We start from the raw sequence: 17,520 nt of genomic DNA on the forward strand, positions 1-17,520 counted from the left end.
TATTGTATAGAACTGTTAAACATTGTTTTAATGTTTTATATTACTATGACTCAGAGTCCTGGGAAGAAGTCTGTGACAGAACTGAAATGGTTAACAGGTTTGCGTTTGAAAGTAAAAGTACACAAATCAAGATTGGGCTTTCAGGTACTGGAAGATGGGAAAGTCTATATATTCTACATTCCATGAAGACAAACAATGAAGTACAACTTTCCCCTAGGGTAGGGATTGTTATTTCTGTTTAATTACAGCACATCTAGATCACTGGCAATTCCTTCAAAATAACACTGAATAAAATAGTAAATGTTCCAGTTAAGTTTTTAGTGAATATGCCAGTTAGCTGTGAAAACTAGAGGATGCAGTTCTTAAAGGTAAAGAATGTAGGTTCATAACCTTTGATCACCCTCTTCCTATTTTCCCCAGTCACTTGTCCCTGGTAACCACACTTTGTTTCCCATGAATTTGACTTTTTTTTTTTTTTTTAAGATTATACATGTAGGTCATTTGATGCAGTAACAACTTTTCAGCTAGAAGATGAATAAGGTCTGAGACCTAATACATAACATGGTGACTACAGTTGATTATTGTATAATTGAAATTTACTGAGTAGATTTTAAATCTCACCAAAACAAAGATAAATATGTGAAGCAATGGATGTGATAACTAGATGGGGGGAACCCTTCACAATATATAACTATATCAGATCATCACAGTGTAAACTTTATCTTTTGAATTTGTCAATTACACCTTGATAAAGACAAAAAATTACACAATAACCAAAATTAGTTATCAATATCGGATATGTTTTGTCATCACGCAGTTTCAAGTGTATATTAAAAACCAGCTGTCCATTAACCAAGCAACCCTCCCCCACATGTGATTTTTGCAGTTACTAAAATCAAAGGAGGAGGATATTCAGTTTGCTATTTTGAATCTTCCTAGCTCCTGTGTTCATGTACGCAAAACACCATAAAACTAGACCATTTTGCCTAAAAGATAAGATTGAGAAATCTGCCAAATTAGAGCAATGCTCCAAAGCTGCCTGTTTCCTTGGGAAAGGGGCAAAGGGGAGACCTCTCCTGCTGCACTGGGAAGGAGAATGGAGGCAGCTTTTAAAAGCCTACTTTGTTCCTGGAGCTTCACTTACTTTAGTCCAGTGATCGTTAGATCCCCTAGAGCCTTCTCACCACTTAAGAGATCTGTAAACGACCAATTTAGTATTTAATTAGGTTCTTAGCATTACACCACGCTCCTACCCTAACAACTCTATTCAACGCAGCTACCATCTGAGAAGCTGTGGCTTGATTAGATAGGATAAAAATTCCTACTATTACGCAGCTGGAAAGTAAGCACTACCAGGTGTTCAGGTACTAACTAAGCTCACTGCGTCTCCAAGCTCTGAAGAGAGCTGAAGGAGGCGGGATCCGGCCACCAGGAACCTCCCTTGGCCCCGCCCCTCTGGGCTTTGCTTCCGGGGCAGTCCGGGCAGCCACGTAATCCTCGGGTTCTTCACTAACCGGGCAGTGGATGGTGGGAGTCAAGATGGCGACGGCTGCAGCAGCCAGTATTCGAGAGAGACAAACAGGTACGTCTTACTCCCTTCTCCCTGCGGTTTTGTGCCTGTGGTGGGGATTTCTTCTTCTCCTGCTTGTCGCCCTCCCTCGGTCGTGGTGTGTGCAGCTCTGAGATGGACCTCCTGAAGCTCAATTCAGTTCCCAAAGCATCGAGAGCCCCTCCCCTTTTGAGTTTTTAGGCAAGAGATGTAATAGCTCGAGAACGCGGCCTCATTTGTGGTTCAGGAAAAGGGGCTTAAGGGTTGCTATGGCCCTGCTCTTGTCCCTTTTCTGCTGGGCCTCAAAAGGCCATCACAAGAATATCTGGCAGCTGGCAGATAACAACATAGATATTCCCCTGTGTTGCCACCTATGAAGTCTCCGGGTTTGTTTCTGTGCCTGGTCCAGGTCTTCCCTAGATTTTAATGTTGAAAGAGTTTAGTTTGGGGGCATTTCCTCCACAATTACAAAATTTAAGTATTCTTTCAGAGCAGCTTACCTTCTGCCATTTCTCTTCTTTGGACCAGTCTTTTGGGGGTACCTGAAGAGAAATGCCCAGTGATAAAGATTTCCTTCTTTAGCTTACTGGAATGGAATTCAAGAATGGCAAAAAACAAATGAATTAGTAGCTTTGTCATTTTAACCGTTTGACAAATTAGTATTGTAAAACTATTAGTTTCATCCTCGATAGAGCAGTCATACAGCTTCTGTTTGTACCGTTAAATGTGTTTTTTTTAAATACATACTTCTTCCCTTTAGCTTTCATATTTTTACATGTTAGATATTTTGTTTTTACTTATTTTTTGTAAACTTCTGATGACAACAGAGTTTATACCTGTTAGCTACAGACTAATGGTTTGTTCCTGTTAGCGAATTGTCCTGAAAGTTGGCAGGCTGTGAATTCTGAGGAGCTGATAGAAACAAACCATCAAGAGTATGCACAATTGGAAATTCTTTCCCTTGTAATTAAGTTCTTTTGCATGTTAATTCGAACTGGAAAATAAATGGTTAAAATTAATATGGCTTACCAGAAGGGATTTCAGCTGTGCTTGATTCCTTAGGAATTCAAAGAAAAAATGATTAGACTATCTTGTAATAACACAGTGCATATGGAATTGTGTTCTGCTTTTTCCATTAGATAAATTTAGTATAAGCTATCAGGTGAAGTTAGGCATAATTTAAGTAAGTAAGGTTTGGGGAATATCTGCCATACGTTTTACCAGTAAGCAAATAGAAGCCCCACTTGTCTTTGCAGTATGGTTCTGACAGCTTAATGAAGCTCAATGAATTAGGTCATGTTACATATTAAAATAAAATAACATATCAAGGAAGACTTAGAAAGCAGCGTTTTGCTTAGAAACCAATAGAAAGCAGCGTTTTGAAAAATAAAATTTTTATGGTAGTAATTTTTATATGCAGAAACTTTGTAGAATGTTGAATCCTAATATAATTTCAATTTCTGTGGAAATACACTTCATTTTAGTAAGATTTCACATTACAACTAGATAGGTTATGCCATAATAATCATTTATCAGATTAGTACTCTAGTTGAGTTCTGTCTTATTTTCGGACAAAGGTAAACCCCTATATGTGTGCTAGAGTACCAGAAGTAAACCTTTCCCTCATGACTATTGAGAATGTTTTTGGAAGTAACTCAAAATCAGTTCTCAAATATTCTAGATGAAGACACCATGGTACACAGGAATTTGCGATCTATTTGGGTAGATAATAGCTGATACTGAATAGTATTCCTAAGCATTGTTTTAAGTGATTTTATGTGTATTGTCTCCATTTTATAGATGAGAAAACTAAGGTATAGAGAGAATAACTGACTAGCATGGTTATTTTTTGTTTTCCTGCTTGAAGAATATTTATCTTTTAAAGGTCATCTTAAAAGTCATCTGATTTGTGAAAGTTTCTTGGATCACTCACCCTCTTTATTCTTACTTTTAGTGCAACAGACAACATCCTGTGTTACCTATCGTTGCCCTTCATGCATGCCTCTCTGTTGAAGGTTCTTGCTCAACACTCCCGCTTCTCAACCTTGGCAAGCCGCAGATCCACTGCTTTCTTTCTTGCAGTGACCTAATGTAGCCTCTTGGCTTTAGATATCATCTATATGTTAATGATCCCCAAGTTTATATCTCAGGCCTGGACCTTTTCCTCTGAATTCCATTTACCCCATTTCAATTAATAGCAACTCCACCCTTGTAGTTAGTTGCACAGGTCAGAAACCTTTAAGGTTTCTTGACTTCTGTTTTTCATATCCCACATCAGATCTGTGAGTAAATGTTACTAGCTCTACTCTGAAAATACATTCACAATTTGACTGTTGGCATTGCTTTCACGCAGGTCCAGAACGCCAAGAATTTCTGCAGTAACCTCTTATTTAGTTGTTTTGCTGTTATATTCCTGTTCCCCTTCATTTTTTTTCCCCACAAAGTAACAAAGTGATCTTGTCACATATTTGCGCAGAACTCTCCAACAGCTTTCCATTTCAATCCTGGTAAAAACCAAAATAATATTATAGTGGTCTACAAGGCCTTATGTGATATATTTCCTGCTTAACTTTCTGACCTGACTCCCTATTGCTCTCCCCTTTGCTTGAACACGTTGGAATGCTCCCACTTGAAAGCCTTTTTATTTGTTACCCCTTTCTGGATATTCTTTCAGAGACATCTGCATGGCTCACTCTCTCATCTTTACTCAAATGTTACCCTCTCAGGAGGCCTTTCTTGTCTACTGTATTTAAAATTACACTGCAAGGGGACACCTGGGTGGCTCAGTCAGTTAAGCATCTGACTTCGGCTCAGGTCATGATCTCGCAGTTTGTGAGTTCAAGCCCCACGTCAGGCTCTGTGCTGATAGCTCAGGGCCTGGAGCCTGCTTTGGATTCTGTGTCTCCTCCTTTCTCTGCCCCTCCCATGCTCATGCTCTGTCTCTCAATAATAAATAAACGTTAAAAAAATTTTTTTTTAATTACACTGCAGGGGCTCCTGGATGGGTCAGTTGGTTAAGCATCTGACTCTTGATCTTGGCTCAGGTCATGATCTCACGGTTATAAGTTTGAGCCCCACATCAGGCTCTGCGCTGACAGCATGGAGCCTCCTTGGGATTCTCGCTCTGTCCCCCCCCCCCCCCTCTCTCTCTCAAAATTAATAAACACTAAAAAAATTTTTTTAATAAAAATAAGTAAAACTAAAATTACACTGCAGCTCTCCCCCCTTCCCTTTGTTTTACTCCATAGCACTTAATATAATCTTATATGCCATATGTTTAACTTAATCTGTTGTGTTTTTACCCCAACTAAAATGAAAGTTCCTTGAGGATAGGTAATTTTTATTCAGTCTGTTGTGTTTAGTGCCATCCGCTGGAGCAGTGCCCAGCATATGGTAAACAATAACTAAACATTTGTTGAATGAATAGTAAATGTGGTTGAATATATAGCAGATGAGTAAAGAAAATATTTCAGGTTAGGGTGAAACTATATTAACCAAGTCTAGAAATGATATGTTTAGGGCCAATAAAGAAAACTAGTTTGCCATTTCATTTAAAAGCAATGATTTAAGCCTATAGGAGAGTTACTCTGATGAAACTAAAAATACATTCTTACATATTCTTTGAACACAGGCCCTGTACTTTATTAACGAATCCACTGTGTCAAAATCTGTTAACAAGTTAGCCAAGGATCACAGTTGAAGAAACTCACCTAGATGGGACTAGGAAGGCAGATGTGGGAATGTCTGCTGATACTGGCCTTTTTCAGTAAAGTAAGGCCTAGCTCTAGAGAAACTATACACCTGGGACTCTGATGCAGCCTGGGCTGTGGTTTTTCCTAGTTGTCCCAAGAATGTGAACAGTTCCTAGAAACAAGATTTTCTTTTTGTTGGGCCATGGGTGCCAGGGTGATGATGGCTATATTGCCTGGAAGTGGAAGAACTTGCTAAAAGCTCAGTGGGAGAGTTCATTCTGCAGCACCTTGTATGCCTCCTATGTTACTTCAGTTTTAAGTACCAAAGTGTTTTTTTGCTTGTTTATGTATTTTTTTGTATAATATCATAGTATCTGTAAGCTTAGCATTTAATAGAGGTTTTTCTAGTGTGTGAATCAATATACCAAAAATTAATACACTGGTGATTTGAATATTATATGGTCAATTATATATACTATATATATAATATATAGTATAACGTATTAAGTAGGGAAGAGTATGACCTGTAGATTATTTTGTATTAATAAAGTCTAATCCAAATGCTTTTATTTTTTAATTTTTTTAAATGTTTGTTTATTTTTGTGAGAGAGAGCATGAGCAGGGGAGTAGCAGAGAAAGAGGGAGATACAGAATTCGAAGCAGGTTCCAGGCCCTGAGCCATCAGCACAGAACCCGATGTGGACCTTGAACACAGGAACCATGAGATCATGACCTGAGCCAAAGTTGGAAGCTTAACCAACTGAGCCACCCAGGAACCCCCAAATGCTTTTAAAGATCAACCAAATAGATTTCAGGGTTGCCAGTCTTAAAAATTAAATTACCCAACTAATACCCTTCCTTGAATATTTGGCCTTTCCTTTTTTTTTTTTTTAATTATTATTTTTTTATGTTTATTTATTTTTGAGACAGAGAGAGACAGAGCATGAATGGGGGAGGGTCAGAGAAAGAGGGAGACACAGAATCTGAAGCAGGCTTCAGGCTCTAGGCTCTGAGCTGTTGGCACAGAGCCCGATGCGGGGCTGGAACTCATGAACCGTGAGATCATGACCTGTGCAGAAGTTGACGCTTAACCGACTGAGCCATCCAGGCACCCCAAGGACTTTTCAACTTCACACAGAAGTATAGAGAGATTTTAATTTTCCTTAGAAAATATTTCTGAATCTGCAATACACATGAACAGATGAGCACTAAAAATCTCAAAATTCAATAACACATAGAGCATAACTGCTTTGATTTTAGAAATTGTATATTTTCTTATCATGAGTTATCTACCATATCTTTGGGAAAGTCTCACTTTTTCCATGGAGCATATAATATTGAACAGTATAACTTTTCATTGAATCTGATGAGACAAATTGGTCATAAAATGTATTACAAGATAACTAAAACATAGACCTACTGTATGAAGGTTTTGTATATGAACCCCTTAAATATATCCTATGTAGTTTTTGTTTTTCAAAAGAGTGATGCTGATCTGTGCTTTCAGCCAGACAGTAGTAAATAGACAACAACACCAGTTATCTATTGAGACCACTGCAAATTTGTAGTTGATAAAGTTTCTTTTTGCATCTGTATAAAATGTATGAGGAAATGTCTATTGATGTCTTCTGCCCATTTTTAATTGGATTATTTGTTTTTTGGTTGTTAAGTTGTATAAGTTCTTTATATATTTTAGGTGCTACCCCTTTATCATTTGCAACAACGTGGATGGAGCTAGACAGTATAATGCTAAGTGAAATAAATCGGAGAAAGACAAATACCATATGATTTTACTCATGTGGAATTTAAGAAATAAGCAAAGGAGAAAGAAAAAGAATAAACCAAGAACAGACTCCTAACTATAGAGAACAAATTGATGGTTATCAGAGGGGAGGTGGGTGGGGAGATGAGTAAAATAGGTGATGGGGATTAAAGAGTACACATCATGATGAGCACTGAGTAATGTACAGAATTATTGAATTACTCTATCATATATCTACAACTAGTATAACACTGTATGTTAACTATACTGGAATTAAAATATTTTTAAACTAAAAAAGAGTAGTGTGGGGCTTGTCAGGAGGAATGGAAAAGGCTTCTTTCAGAACATTTTCCACATTGTCATCTGGGGACAGAAAATCTCCCCAAACACTTGCCCAATTAGCTGTTGATGGAATGGTCTTACACAGTCTGACCTGCTTTTACATATCCATTCATTTGATTTATCAGTTTTACTAGAGTGATTTGTGCATTTTGTTTTGAGGTGGTAAGTAATAGATGAGGGGGGTGGGGAATGAAATCATGAAAAACAATAATTTTTTTTAAATTCTTTTAATGTTTTTTATTTATTTTTGAGAGAGACACAGAGTGTGAGCAGGGAGCAGGCAGAGAGAGAGAGGGAGACACAGAATCTGAAGCAGGCTTCAGGCTCTGAGTTGTCAGCACAGAGCCTGACATGGGGCTCGAACTCACAAATCGTGAGAATGTGACCTGAGCTGAAGTCGGTTGCTTAACTGACTGAGCCACCCAGGCGTTCCACAATGATAATATTTAAAAAAATTTTTTATAATGTTTTTTATTTATTTTTGAGACAGAGAGAGACAGAGCATGAGCAGGGGAGGGGCAGAGAGAGAGGGAGACACAGAACCTGAAGCAGGCCCCAGGCTCCGAGCTGTCGCACAGAGCCCGACACGGGGCTCGAACTCACGGACCGTGAGATCGTGACCTGAGCTGAAGTTGGATGCTTAACCAACTGAGCCACCCACGCGCCCCCCACAATGATAATATTTAATAAGACTGTTTTCATTTCCAGTGGCTTTGAAGCGTATGCTGAATTTCAATGTGCCTCATGTTAAAAACAGCACTGGAGAACCAGTATGGAAGGTAAGAGACTTTATTTTAATTTTATTTTAACTTTATTTAATATTTTAACTTTAATTTATTTTAATTATTTTTGCTTGGTCTTTATTGGTGGTGATTGGAGGGAATTTCTTGTTAATGCTGAACAGTAGCACATTTTAGTTATGCATGGAGAGTTTATTTTTATTTAACGTGGTTTCTTAATGTGAATCTTTTTAATAAACATTTTATGGTGGGAGACAGGCAAGGATAATAATATGCATCTAGGGAATCCAGCTGATCTCTTGAATGGCCCCTCACTAGTAGGTCTTTCATCTGGTTGATGTTTTGTTCCTTAGCTTTGCAGGTCCAGAATTTGGATCTCGCAGGCTTGTTCAAGGTTAGTCAGACTTGGGTAGAGAGTGATCTGTAAACCAGAATGCCAGTTTTAACCGACTCATGAGACAGTGATTTGTAAACCATAATGCTGGTTAATTTATGATATATAAAACTGTCAGTAAAATTGTTAATTGGACCAGAAAGCAATCTATAATATTTCTCCCTTGAGAAATGATGAAGTACCTTTAAAAATTCCTGTTCTTTAAGCTTGTTCATTTTAAACTTTATACTTTCTTTCTTCAGACAAACTAGAATTCAGCTGCTTAGGTTTACACTTGTTAGTTTATAGTCACTTTATATTTCTTTTTTGCTAATAATTGAGAACAACTCAACCTGGTAACTATTGGGGTGTTTTGAAAACTCTGATGATCCTTATAAGTCCTTTGGTTAACTCTAAAGATGGTTAAGGTCATCTATATGAATTCCTAGGTTAAGCTTCAAAATATCCCCTAATTTTTGCCTTCTTTCATGTTTATTTGTGGGCATCCTGTTATTGCTCCTTGAATAAACAATGCTCGATTATTGTTTCTAAAGCCTTTATTAAGCTTTTGAATTAAATAGCTCGAGAATTTCTTGGGTACAATCTGATTTGTGTCAAATTCTTTCCCTATCCATTACTTATGTATCACAAGATTAATAATACCCAGCCTCTTAGAACTAGAGCAGAAGAGTTTTAGCTTTTATTTTTTAATTTTTTTTATGTTTTTATTTTATTTTTGAGAGAGACAGAGCGTGAGTGGGGAACTGGCAGAAAGAGAGGGAGACAGAATCAGAAACAGGCTTGAGGCTCTGAGCCATCGGCACAGAGCCCGACGCAGGGTTCATGGATGGTAAGATCATGACCTGAGCCGAAGCCGGACACTTAACTGACTGAGCTACCCAGGCACCCAAGAGTTTTAGCTTTTCTAAAGGAAATGCTGTCATATAGGAAACACATTTTTTGATGACAGCACGTTTCATCCCTCATTAGCAATTTCTTACTCTGTAAAGAATTACTGATGTAGTTGTAAAGAAACACTAGTTGAAATTTCTCTTTTATTAGCCTTAACTCTAAAACTAATTTTAAGTTAGAAGATTCAGAGTTCTTTCTACCCCTCAAAGATGTCAGTTATAATATTTTAGAATGTGAAGAAATGTATGTGACAGAATAAGGCTAGCATGTACTCTTTAGGGACTTAATTTTTTAAAATTGTTTATTTATGTTTATTCATTTCCTGAGAGAGAGAGTCACACGGGGGAGGAGCAGAGAGAGAGGAAGACACAGAATCTGAAGCCTGCTTCAGAGCTCTGAGCTGTCAGCACAGAGCCCAATTCAGGGCTTGAACCCAAGAACCACAAGATCATGACATGAACCGAAGTCAGATGCTTAACTGGCTGAGCCACCCAGCCAACCCAGTCACTCACTCATTTTTTAAGTGAGCATCTTATTAACCTGAGATGCTTAAATTACCAAATTTTCTTTACAGTCTTAGAACTTGTTACCCATTAGTTTTGAGAGGGACTATTTTTACTTCTCTCTTTTTAGAAAGGATTGATGTAAACTTGGTGGGGGAAGTGTATGTGAGTTTGCTGAATATTAAAGATCCTTTATTATAGCTTAAGATAAGTATTTTGTAGTTGCTAGTATGTTTATCCTAGCAAAAATATTCTATGAGAATAAATTTATGTAATATTAATTTAGCCTAAGTGATCATGCTTTAAAAACTAGATTATGACATACGTGAACGTTTTGGGCAATGACAGAAAATATTAAATTGAGGTAAGTATAAGAATTCAGCATACATGATTTATTAAAATAGAATATACTTCAACATTGTCTTAATATGAGCTCTCTATCAACTGTTTACTGATAGTTTCAAAAACACGTTTTTTTTAAACCAGGTGCTCATTTATGACAGATTTGGCCAAGATATCATCTCTCCACTGCTATCAGTAAAAGAGCTGAGAGACATGGGAATCACTCTGCATCTGTGAGTTTTAACATGTTTCTAATAATGACATTTGTTTTCAGATATATTGCTAAAGGATATCTTTGGCCACCTTGAAATCCAGTTATTAAAGGACATCATTAATACATAAAATGTTAGGTTACAGTACTTGTATAAAACAACATTTAACTATTTACTTTGAAGTTAGAAATAATTCTCAGTCTGAAGTTTCATAATTTCAGAATTTAAATTTTCTCTCTCATGTCTTTTCGTAAAGACTAATTTACCCTCTTATATGAAAGAACAGAACTGGTTGTCTTAAGTTCTCTTCCATCTCTGAAAATTTTTTATTCCTTCAGTTTGAATATGCTTTTTATTTATTTTTTTTAATTTTTTTTTTTTTTACATTTATTTATTTTTGATAGAGACAGCACAAGTCAGGGAGGGGCAGAGAGAGAGGGAGACACAGAATCTGAAGCAGGCTCCAGGCTCCGAGCTGTCAGCACAGAGCCCAACGTGGGGCCCGAACTCACCAACTGTGAGATCATGACCTGAGCTGAAATTGGACGCTCAACTGACTGAGCCACCCAGGCACCCCTGAATATACTTTTTAAAGAATGTCTAAATTAGTTTATCGTTAATATGAAAAATTTAAGTATCTATGGGATAATGATTGTTAACCACTATAGGAGCTATCTATGTTGTCTTCTTAACTACTGAATGTATTTTATTATATTATTTCTGGTATGTTTGATAAATATAACAAATCTGTCTCCCTCTGTCTCTGCCCCTCCCCTGCTCTCTTTCTCTCTCAAAAATAAACATTAAAGTGTGTGTGTGTGTGTGTGTGTGTGTGTGTGTGTACACATATATACATATATATGTGTATATATATATATTTGATTTTACTTACGGTTAAATTTTTTCATTGTTTTTAAAGACTCCTCCAGCTTCCTGTTTTCCCTCTCTTGGAGAACTGAATTTTTCCTCTGCTCACCCTCCCCCAAACATATTTCTATGAAAAATGGGAATAAAATTGCTATTGAATGTGCTTTAGTTCTTATTCAGGAGGAATATTGGTATTAGAAATAAAGGTGATTGTAATAGAAGAGATGAAGACTGACATTAGGATCTTACTAACAAATAATGTTAGCACTGATAAAAGGAGAAGCCTGGGTTAAACGATTAATTGCAGCAAGAGCTTTTAGTGTACTGGTCATTGTCTATAAAATGATTCATCCTTGGTTTGAGAAGTACTGTTTTAAACGATCTTTTTAGATAAATGACTAAGAAAAAGATGAATTTTATGTTTTTTAGGCTTCTACACTCTGATCGAGATCCTATTCCAGATGTTCCTGCAGTGTACTTTGTAATGCCAACTGAAGAAAATATTGACAGAATGTGCCAGGTAATATGAGTTCTTATATGTAGGGACAGGTTTTTTTATTTTTTATTTATATTGTTAATCAAAAATTTTTTTTTCAGGAATAGAATTTAGTGATTCATCACTTACATTTAATAGCCAGTGCTCATCCCAACCATTATCCTCCTTAATGCCCCTCTCCCCTTTAGCCCTTGCCCCCATCCGACACCCCTCCAGCAACCCTCCATTTGTTCTCTAGTTTTAAGAGTGTCTTATGGGTTGTCTCCTTATGTTCTCCTGTTTGGTATCTTAAATCCCACATATGAGTGAAGTCATGTATTTGTCTCTGACTGAACTAATTTCACTTAGCATAATACATTCTAGTTCGATCCATAGAGTTGTAAATGGCAAGATTTCATTCTTTTTGGTTGCCAAGTAACATTTCATTGAATATATATACCACATCTTCTTTATCCATTCAGCAGTTGGTGGACATTTGGGCCCTTTCCAAACTTTGGCTATTGTCAGTAGCCAAACGTTGGGGTACATGTGTCTCTTAGAATCAGCATTGTTATATCTGTATTTAACTCTAGCAATTTTCTTCCTTATCTCTGTAGACATATATAATATCCAAAACAGTTTCATTTCAGAAATACAAGATTTATCCTAGTTCTTTTTCCCTTTACAAATTTGTAACTCCTTTTTCTGACAGTCACAAACATGACCCCCAATATCCTCAACATACTTATTTTCTCAGTCCTCATAATTATTAGTCCTTTATCCTTTAACCAATGTCCCAACCTTTGTTAAACCACTGCCCTGCTTGCTACCTTCTTCACACAGCCTCCAAATCCTCAGTTTTTCACACTTAAACATCTCCAATACCAGATGCATCTTAAAATTGATGGTGTGTTATAGAATTTTATTGGCAGCATTAATTCTTTCTTGGTGTTACATAACATAATGGTGCCTCTTTCAATTGACATTTTCTTAGATTAAAAGAAATGCAGGCATACCTTGTTTTATTAGGTTTCACAGATAATTCACTTTTTTAGAAAGAGAAGGTTTGTCACAACCCTGCATCAAGCAGGTCTGTTGATGCCATTTTTGCAATAACATTAACTCACTTTCTGCCTGTCACGTTTTGGTAATAATCAGACTATTTCAAACTTTTTTATTATTATATTTGCTATAGTGATCTGTGATCAGTGATAATTCGCTGAAAGCTTAAATTTTTTAGCAATGAAGTATTTTTTTTTTTTAACGTTTATTTTTGAGACAGAGAGAGACAAAGCATGAACGGGGGAGGGTCAGAGAGAGGGAGACACAGAATCTGAAACAGGCTTCAGGCTCTGAGCGGTCAGCACAGAGCCCGACGCGGGGCTTGAACTCACGGACTGCGAGATCATGACCTGAGCCGAAGTCGGACGCCTAACTGACTGAGCCACCCAGTCGCCCCTGAAGTATTTTTTAATTAAGGTATATACTCTTTTTTTAGACATAAGACTCTTGCACACATAATAGACCACAGTATAGTGTGAACATAATTTTCATAGACACTGGGAAACCAGAAAATTATTTTGACTCATTTTATTACAATGTTCACTTTATTGTGGTGGTCTGGAACTGAACCTGCAATATATCCAAGGTATGCCTGTATGGTTATTTAGATATCTATTTTTCCTAGAGTTTAAGAAGATAAGTAAATTTGATTTAAGAATTTGCCTGACTTAAATTATGGTACTTTTGGATGATTAAGAAGTAATACTTCTGGAATTGGTCATTGGAATTATGTCTGAACAGTGAAGGAAGTGTGTTGTTTTATTAAATGACCAGAGCAATAGAAGGTATTAGCTGCAAAATATAATAAGCATTTTACTTTACAAGAGAGCCATTTCTGGAGATTTTTAAGAAAAAGGCAAATAAACTATTTCAGAGCAGTTTTGTGTGATACTATAATTAGTAGAATTTTATTGATAATAGAATTATAACTTTAATTATTAATATATAGGTCCATTATATCTGGCAACCAAGTAACTAGTACTTCTACATAACTTTCTTCTCTTGGGTTTTTTTAATTGTCACTTAAATCTGTGTATTATCCTCCAAAATCTTACTCTTACAGTATCTAAATGATTTCTGTCTGTGGTCCTCTTTTATATGTGCGCATAGGAATAAAGTATTCATTGTATTTATAGGATCTGCGAAATCAACTCTATGAATCATATTACTTAAATTTTATTTCTGCTATTTCAAGAAGTAAACTGGAAGATATTGCAAATGCAGCATTAGCTGCTAGTGCAGTAACACAAGTAGCCAAGGTAAGAGATTTTGATTAGCTGATGACATTTTGTTAATGTAAAATTTAGTGTATTTTAAAACCTGTTAATTGACTTAAGTTTCTCATTTACAAAAGACGAGGTCAACCTAAGAAATATTTAGACTCAATACTTTTTTTGATAATGTAAATTACCTATAATTTGAACTAGGCAGAATACACCAACCTAATGGTACCTGTTATTTGATGAATTTGAAAGATAAAAATAAAATGCTTAATCAGTCTTTTAGTCTAGGATTTGTATCATCTTTTTAGCTCAACTTAGAAATAGTTTGACAGTTGGGTTGTTACAAATTATACTAAAAATATGTTGACATTATTTTATTTATAGTCACCGTATTATCTTCAGGTCTTACTTAGGAGAGAAGATCCAACGAGGTTACATTACATATTATAAGAGGGAAGGAATTTACAACAGGCCAGCAGTTCTACATCATAGTTACCATTTAGATAGGTTCAGCTTAGTTATAAATAAATCTGTCAAATCTTTTCTTGGTTACAGCAGTACTGTGCCTTGTGCTTTTTGACATTGGACAAGACATGAAATTCTAGGGAATCATATAGGGCAAATAAAAGACAAAACAACCATACATTTGCTTCCCATTTTTTCCCACTGAGTTTTCATTCTAAGATTTAGATAGTCTACTACTACTTCTGATTAGTTTTTGAGGCTTATGTTTTAATGTTCTTTCTTTTCAAAGTTTATTATTTTACATAAAATAATAGGAATGGTTTTCAGTTTGCTTAACTAAATTCAGTGTACTTCTAAGAATTTTCTTAATTTTTCTCCTGATTTGCCCTTCTAAAGAACTAGTATAACTTTTTTCCCACTTATAAGTGTTCATGGTGGAAAAATTGTTACTATGACTTACTTAGGAAAGTGTGATTAAAGTGAACATAAAAATTAAATTGCAATTTTTTTCTTCAAAACTGATATACATTCCCATCCCAAGCACAGTTTTTGAAAAAATCTTTTTATCTTCATAAATGTTGTTATCTGAAGATAGTACTTTCCTCCTTGATAATTTATTGACCAAAGTCTTGTTTATATTCCTTTTTAATATCAACTCCTCATTCTTACCCAATGAGGCAATCTGCCACATGGTGTAATTTTTGGTTATTAAATATAATGGTAATTTTTTCCATTATTTTCCATTGGTTGATTAAGTCAAGCTGAATGTGCTTTCAGTATTGCAAAATTGGGGTGCCTGGCTGTCTCAGTCAGTGTAGCATGCAACTCTTGGTCTCACAGTTAGTGAGTTTGAGGCCCACATTTGGCTCTCTCCTGTCAGCTGGAGCCTGCTTTGAATCCCCTGTCCCCACCCCGCTCATTCTTTCTCTTTCAAAATAAATAAAATTTTCAAAAATATTGTAAAATTGATGTATAAACCTTTTCTTTTATTTCCAGGTTTTTGATCAGTATCTCAATTTTATTACTTTGGAAGATGATATGTTTGTATTATGTAATCAAAATAAGGAGCTTGTTTCATATCGTGGTATGTAAAAAGAATATTGTAATTCGTTAAAATGAGTGATGTACTGTAAAAAAAAATAGCACATTTAGTACTCTCAAAAACCAGCTTTGTTTACAGTAGTACAACTGTAAAAGATTTTTTAAAGCACACAAAGAAAACAAGTCTTAGACTGAATTTTGTCACATATAACAACATGTACTAGACGTGTTTTGCAAGCCCAATGAAGTACCAAACCTCTGACTTTTTAGGTACCTACCCCACAGCAGCTTACATGAATGGTTTATTCATGACAAGTAAGACAGTATTTTAGTAGTAGGATTCAATGAGTCTTCTACTGCTTTGACTCTTGGACAAGAACAAGTTACTCTGCTTCTCTGTGCTTTAGTTTTCCTCATCTGTAAAGTGGGAATAATAATACTATCTACCTCACAGAGTTTTTGTGGGAATTAAATGGATTAGTGTGTGTAAAATGCCTAGAAAAGTTTCTGGCACATAATAAGTATTCACAAAAGGTTGGCTAAGGCGTCAACAGCTACTATAGCACTATTAAGGAATGAAGTATAGGTGCCATTTTCAAATACAGGTTGTTAGACTCCCTTGATTTTTATACCTTGTTTATTCACCAGTAGATTGAATATTTGTATTTGATCAAATGCTATCTAACCATCTCTGGAGTTTGCATTCCCACTTTTGGTAAACAGACCATTCCTGGATGTAGATTAAAACTAACAGGCCACACATGCATAGAAACACACAACCACACAACACCCATACCACATTTTATTGTCTGTGTTGCTTTTTCTGTGTGTGAAACACTTAACATGAGTTCTACTTCTTTAACCTTTTTAAGTATACAATACAGTATTGTTTACTATAGATAGTGTTGTATAGCAGATCTCTAAAACTTACTCATCTTGCCTACCTAAAACTTATATTTCCATTGATTATTTACATGGAATATTTTAAAGGAAACTCAGACTATAGGAGATAATGATTAGCCAGTTTATTGAAATAACCAATAATTTTGCTCCTTTAGGATTGAGATGTTTGTGGCTAAAATTTCAGCGGTTCTTAAGTGGAGAGTATGTCCATCTAACAGGACATTTGGAAACATATAAGGGTGTTTTTGATTGTCACATTTAGCTGGACTCTACTAGCGTTCATTGAGCAGGGACTAAGGATGCTAGATGTTCTGCAGTGTGTAAATGATGCTCATAACTGAAAACTGTCTGCTCAAAATGTCAGTGGTACCCTATTATGAAATACTGGACCAGATGTTAAGCTCCCTGAGAGAAGAGAACATCAATTTTTTATTTTTACTGAGCTCTGTAGCATGCTTTCTTGGTGAAATTAAACAACATCCCTGAAAGGTATAAGTGTTTGGTGAATTACCCACGTCATAGATTTTTGACAGTAGTTGTTACTTATATAAATCTATTTATAATTAACTGAGTTGTAAATTAATTAGCTGTTTAAGAGGCACCAGGGTGGCTCAGTTGGTTAAGTGACCGACTTCATCTCAGGTCATGATCTCACGGTTGGTGAATTTGAGCCCTGCATCGGGCTCTGTGCTGACAGCTCAGAGCCTGGAGCCTACTTCAGATTCTGTGTCTCCCCTGTCTCTACCCCTCCCCTGCTCACACTCTGTGTCTCTCTGTCTTTCATGTTGAAAGCCCAGTTTTCCTTCAGCTAACTTTAAGCTAAACTTACCAATTGTTAGATTATTTGTAAATCTGGTTATATAAAAACAAAGCACCTTGTGCTTACTTCAGCAACACATAGACTAACATTAGAACCATACAGAGATTGATGTGGCCCCTGTGCAAGGATAATATGCACATTCATGAAGTGTTCCATTAAAACAAAGCAAAACAAACAAAAAAACTAACCAAGCACCTTAACTTTTTTGATCAGTTAACTCAGATTAAACAGACTAGA

General features: G+C 36.1%; 1 protein-coding gene and 1 long non-coding RNA gene across 5 annotated transcripts in view; one reads left to right on the forward strand and one right to left on the reverse strand.

Moving 5' to 3' along the window:
• The window catches only part of LOC122239575, a 30,106-nt gene extending 28,666 nt beyond the window's left edge, over positions 1-1,440 (reverse strand). For 3 of the 4 annotated variants that reach the window (XR_006218782.1, XR_006218781.1, XR_006218783.1), the window contains exon 1: positions 1,145-1,342. This is a non-coding gene — a long non-coding RNA (uncharacterized LOC122239575). Of the gene's footprint in view, positions 1-1,144; positions 1,343-1,372 lie in introns of those variants that run through there. The other variant, XR_006218784.1, reaches the window with a different exon arrangement.
• SCFD1 (sec1 family domain containing 1) overlaps positions 1,440-17,520 on the forward strand; it is a 115,518-nt gene continuing 99,437 nt past the window's right edge. Inside the window, exons 1-6 of the mRNA XM_007098073.2 lie at positions 1,440-1,582; positions 8,054-8,124; positions 10,360-10,448; positions 11,724-11,814; positions 13,968-14,090; positions 15,516-15,603. Coding sequence (XP_007098135.1) covers positions 1,525-1,582; positions 8,054-8,124; positions 10,360-10,448; positions 11,724-11,814; positions 13,968-14,090; positions 15,516-15,603 — 520 coding nt within the window. The 5' untranslated portion in view covers positions 1,440-1,524. The remainder of the gene's footprint in view (positions 1,583-8,053; positions 8,125-10,359; positions 10,449-11,723; positions 11,815-13,967; positions 14,091-15,515; positions 15,604-17,520) is intronic.

This window comes from Panthera tigris, chromosome B3, assembly GCF_018350195.1.
Source record: "Panthera tigris isolate Pti1 chromosome B3, P.tigris_Pti1_mat1.1, whole genome shotgun sequence".
NCBI lineage: Eukaryota > Metazoa > Chordata > Mammalia > Carnivora > Felidae > Panthera > Panthera tigris.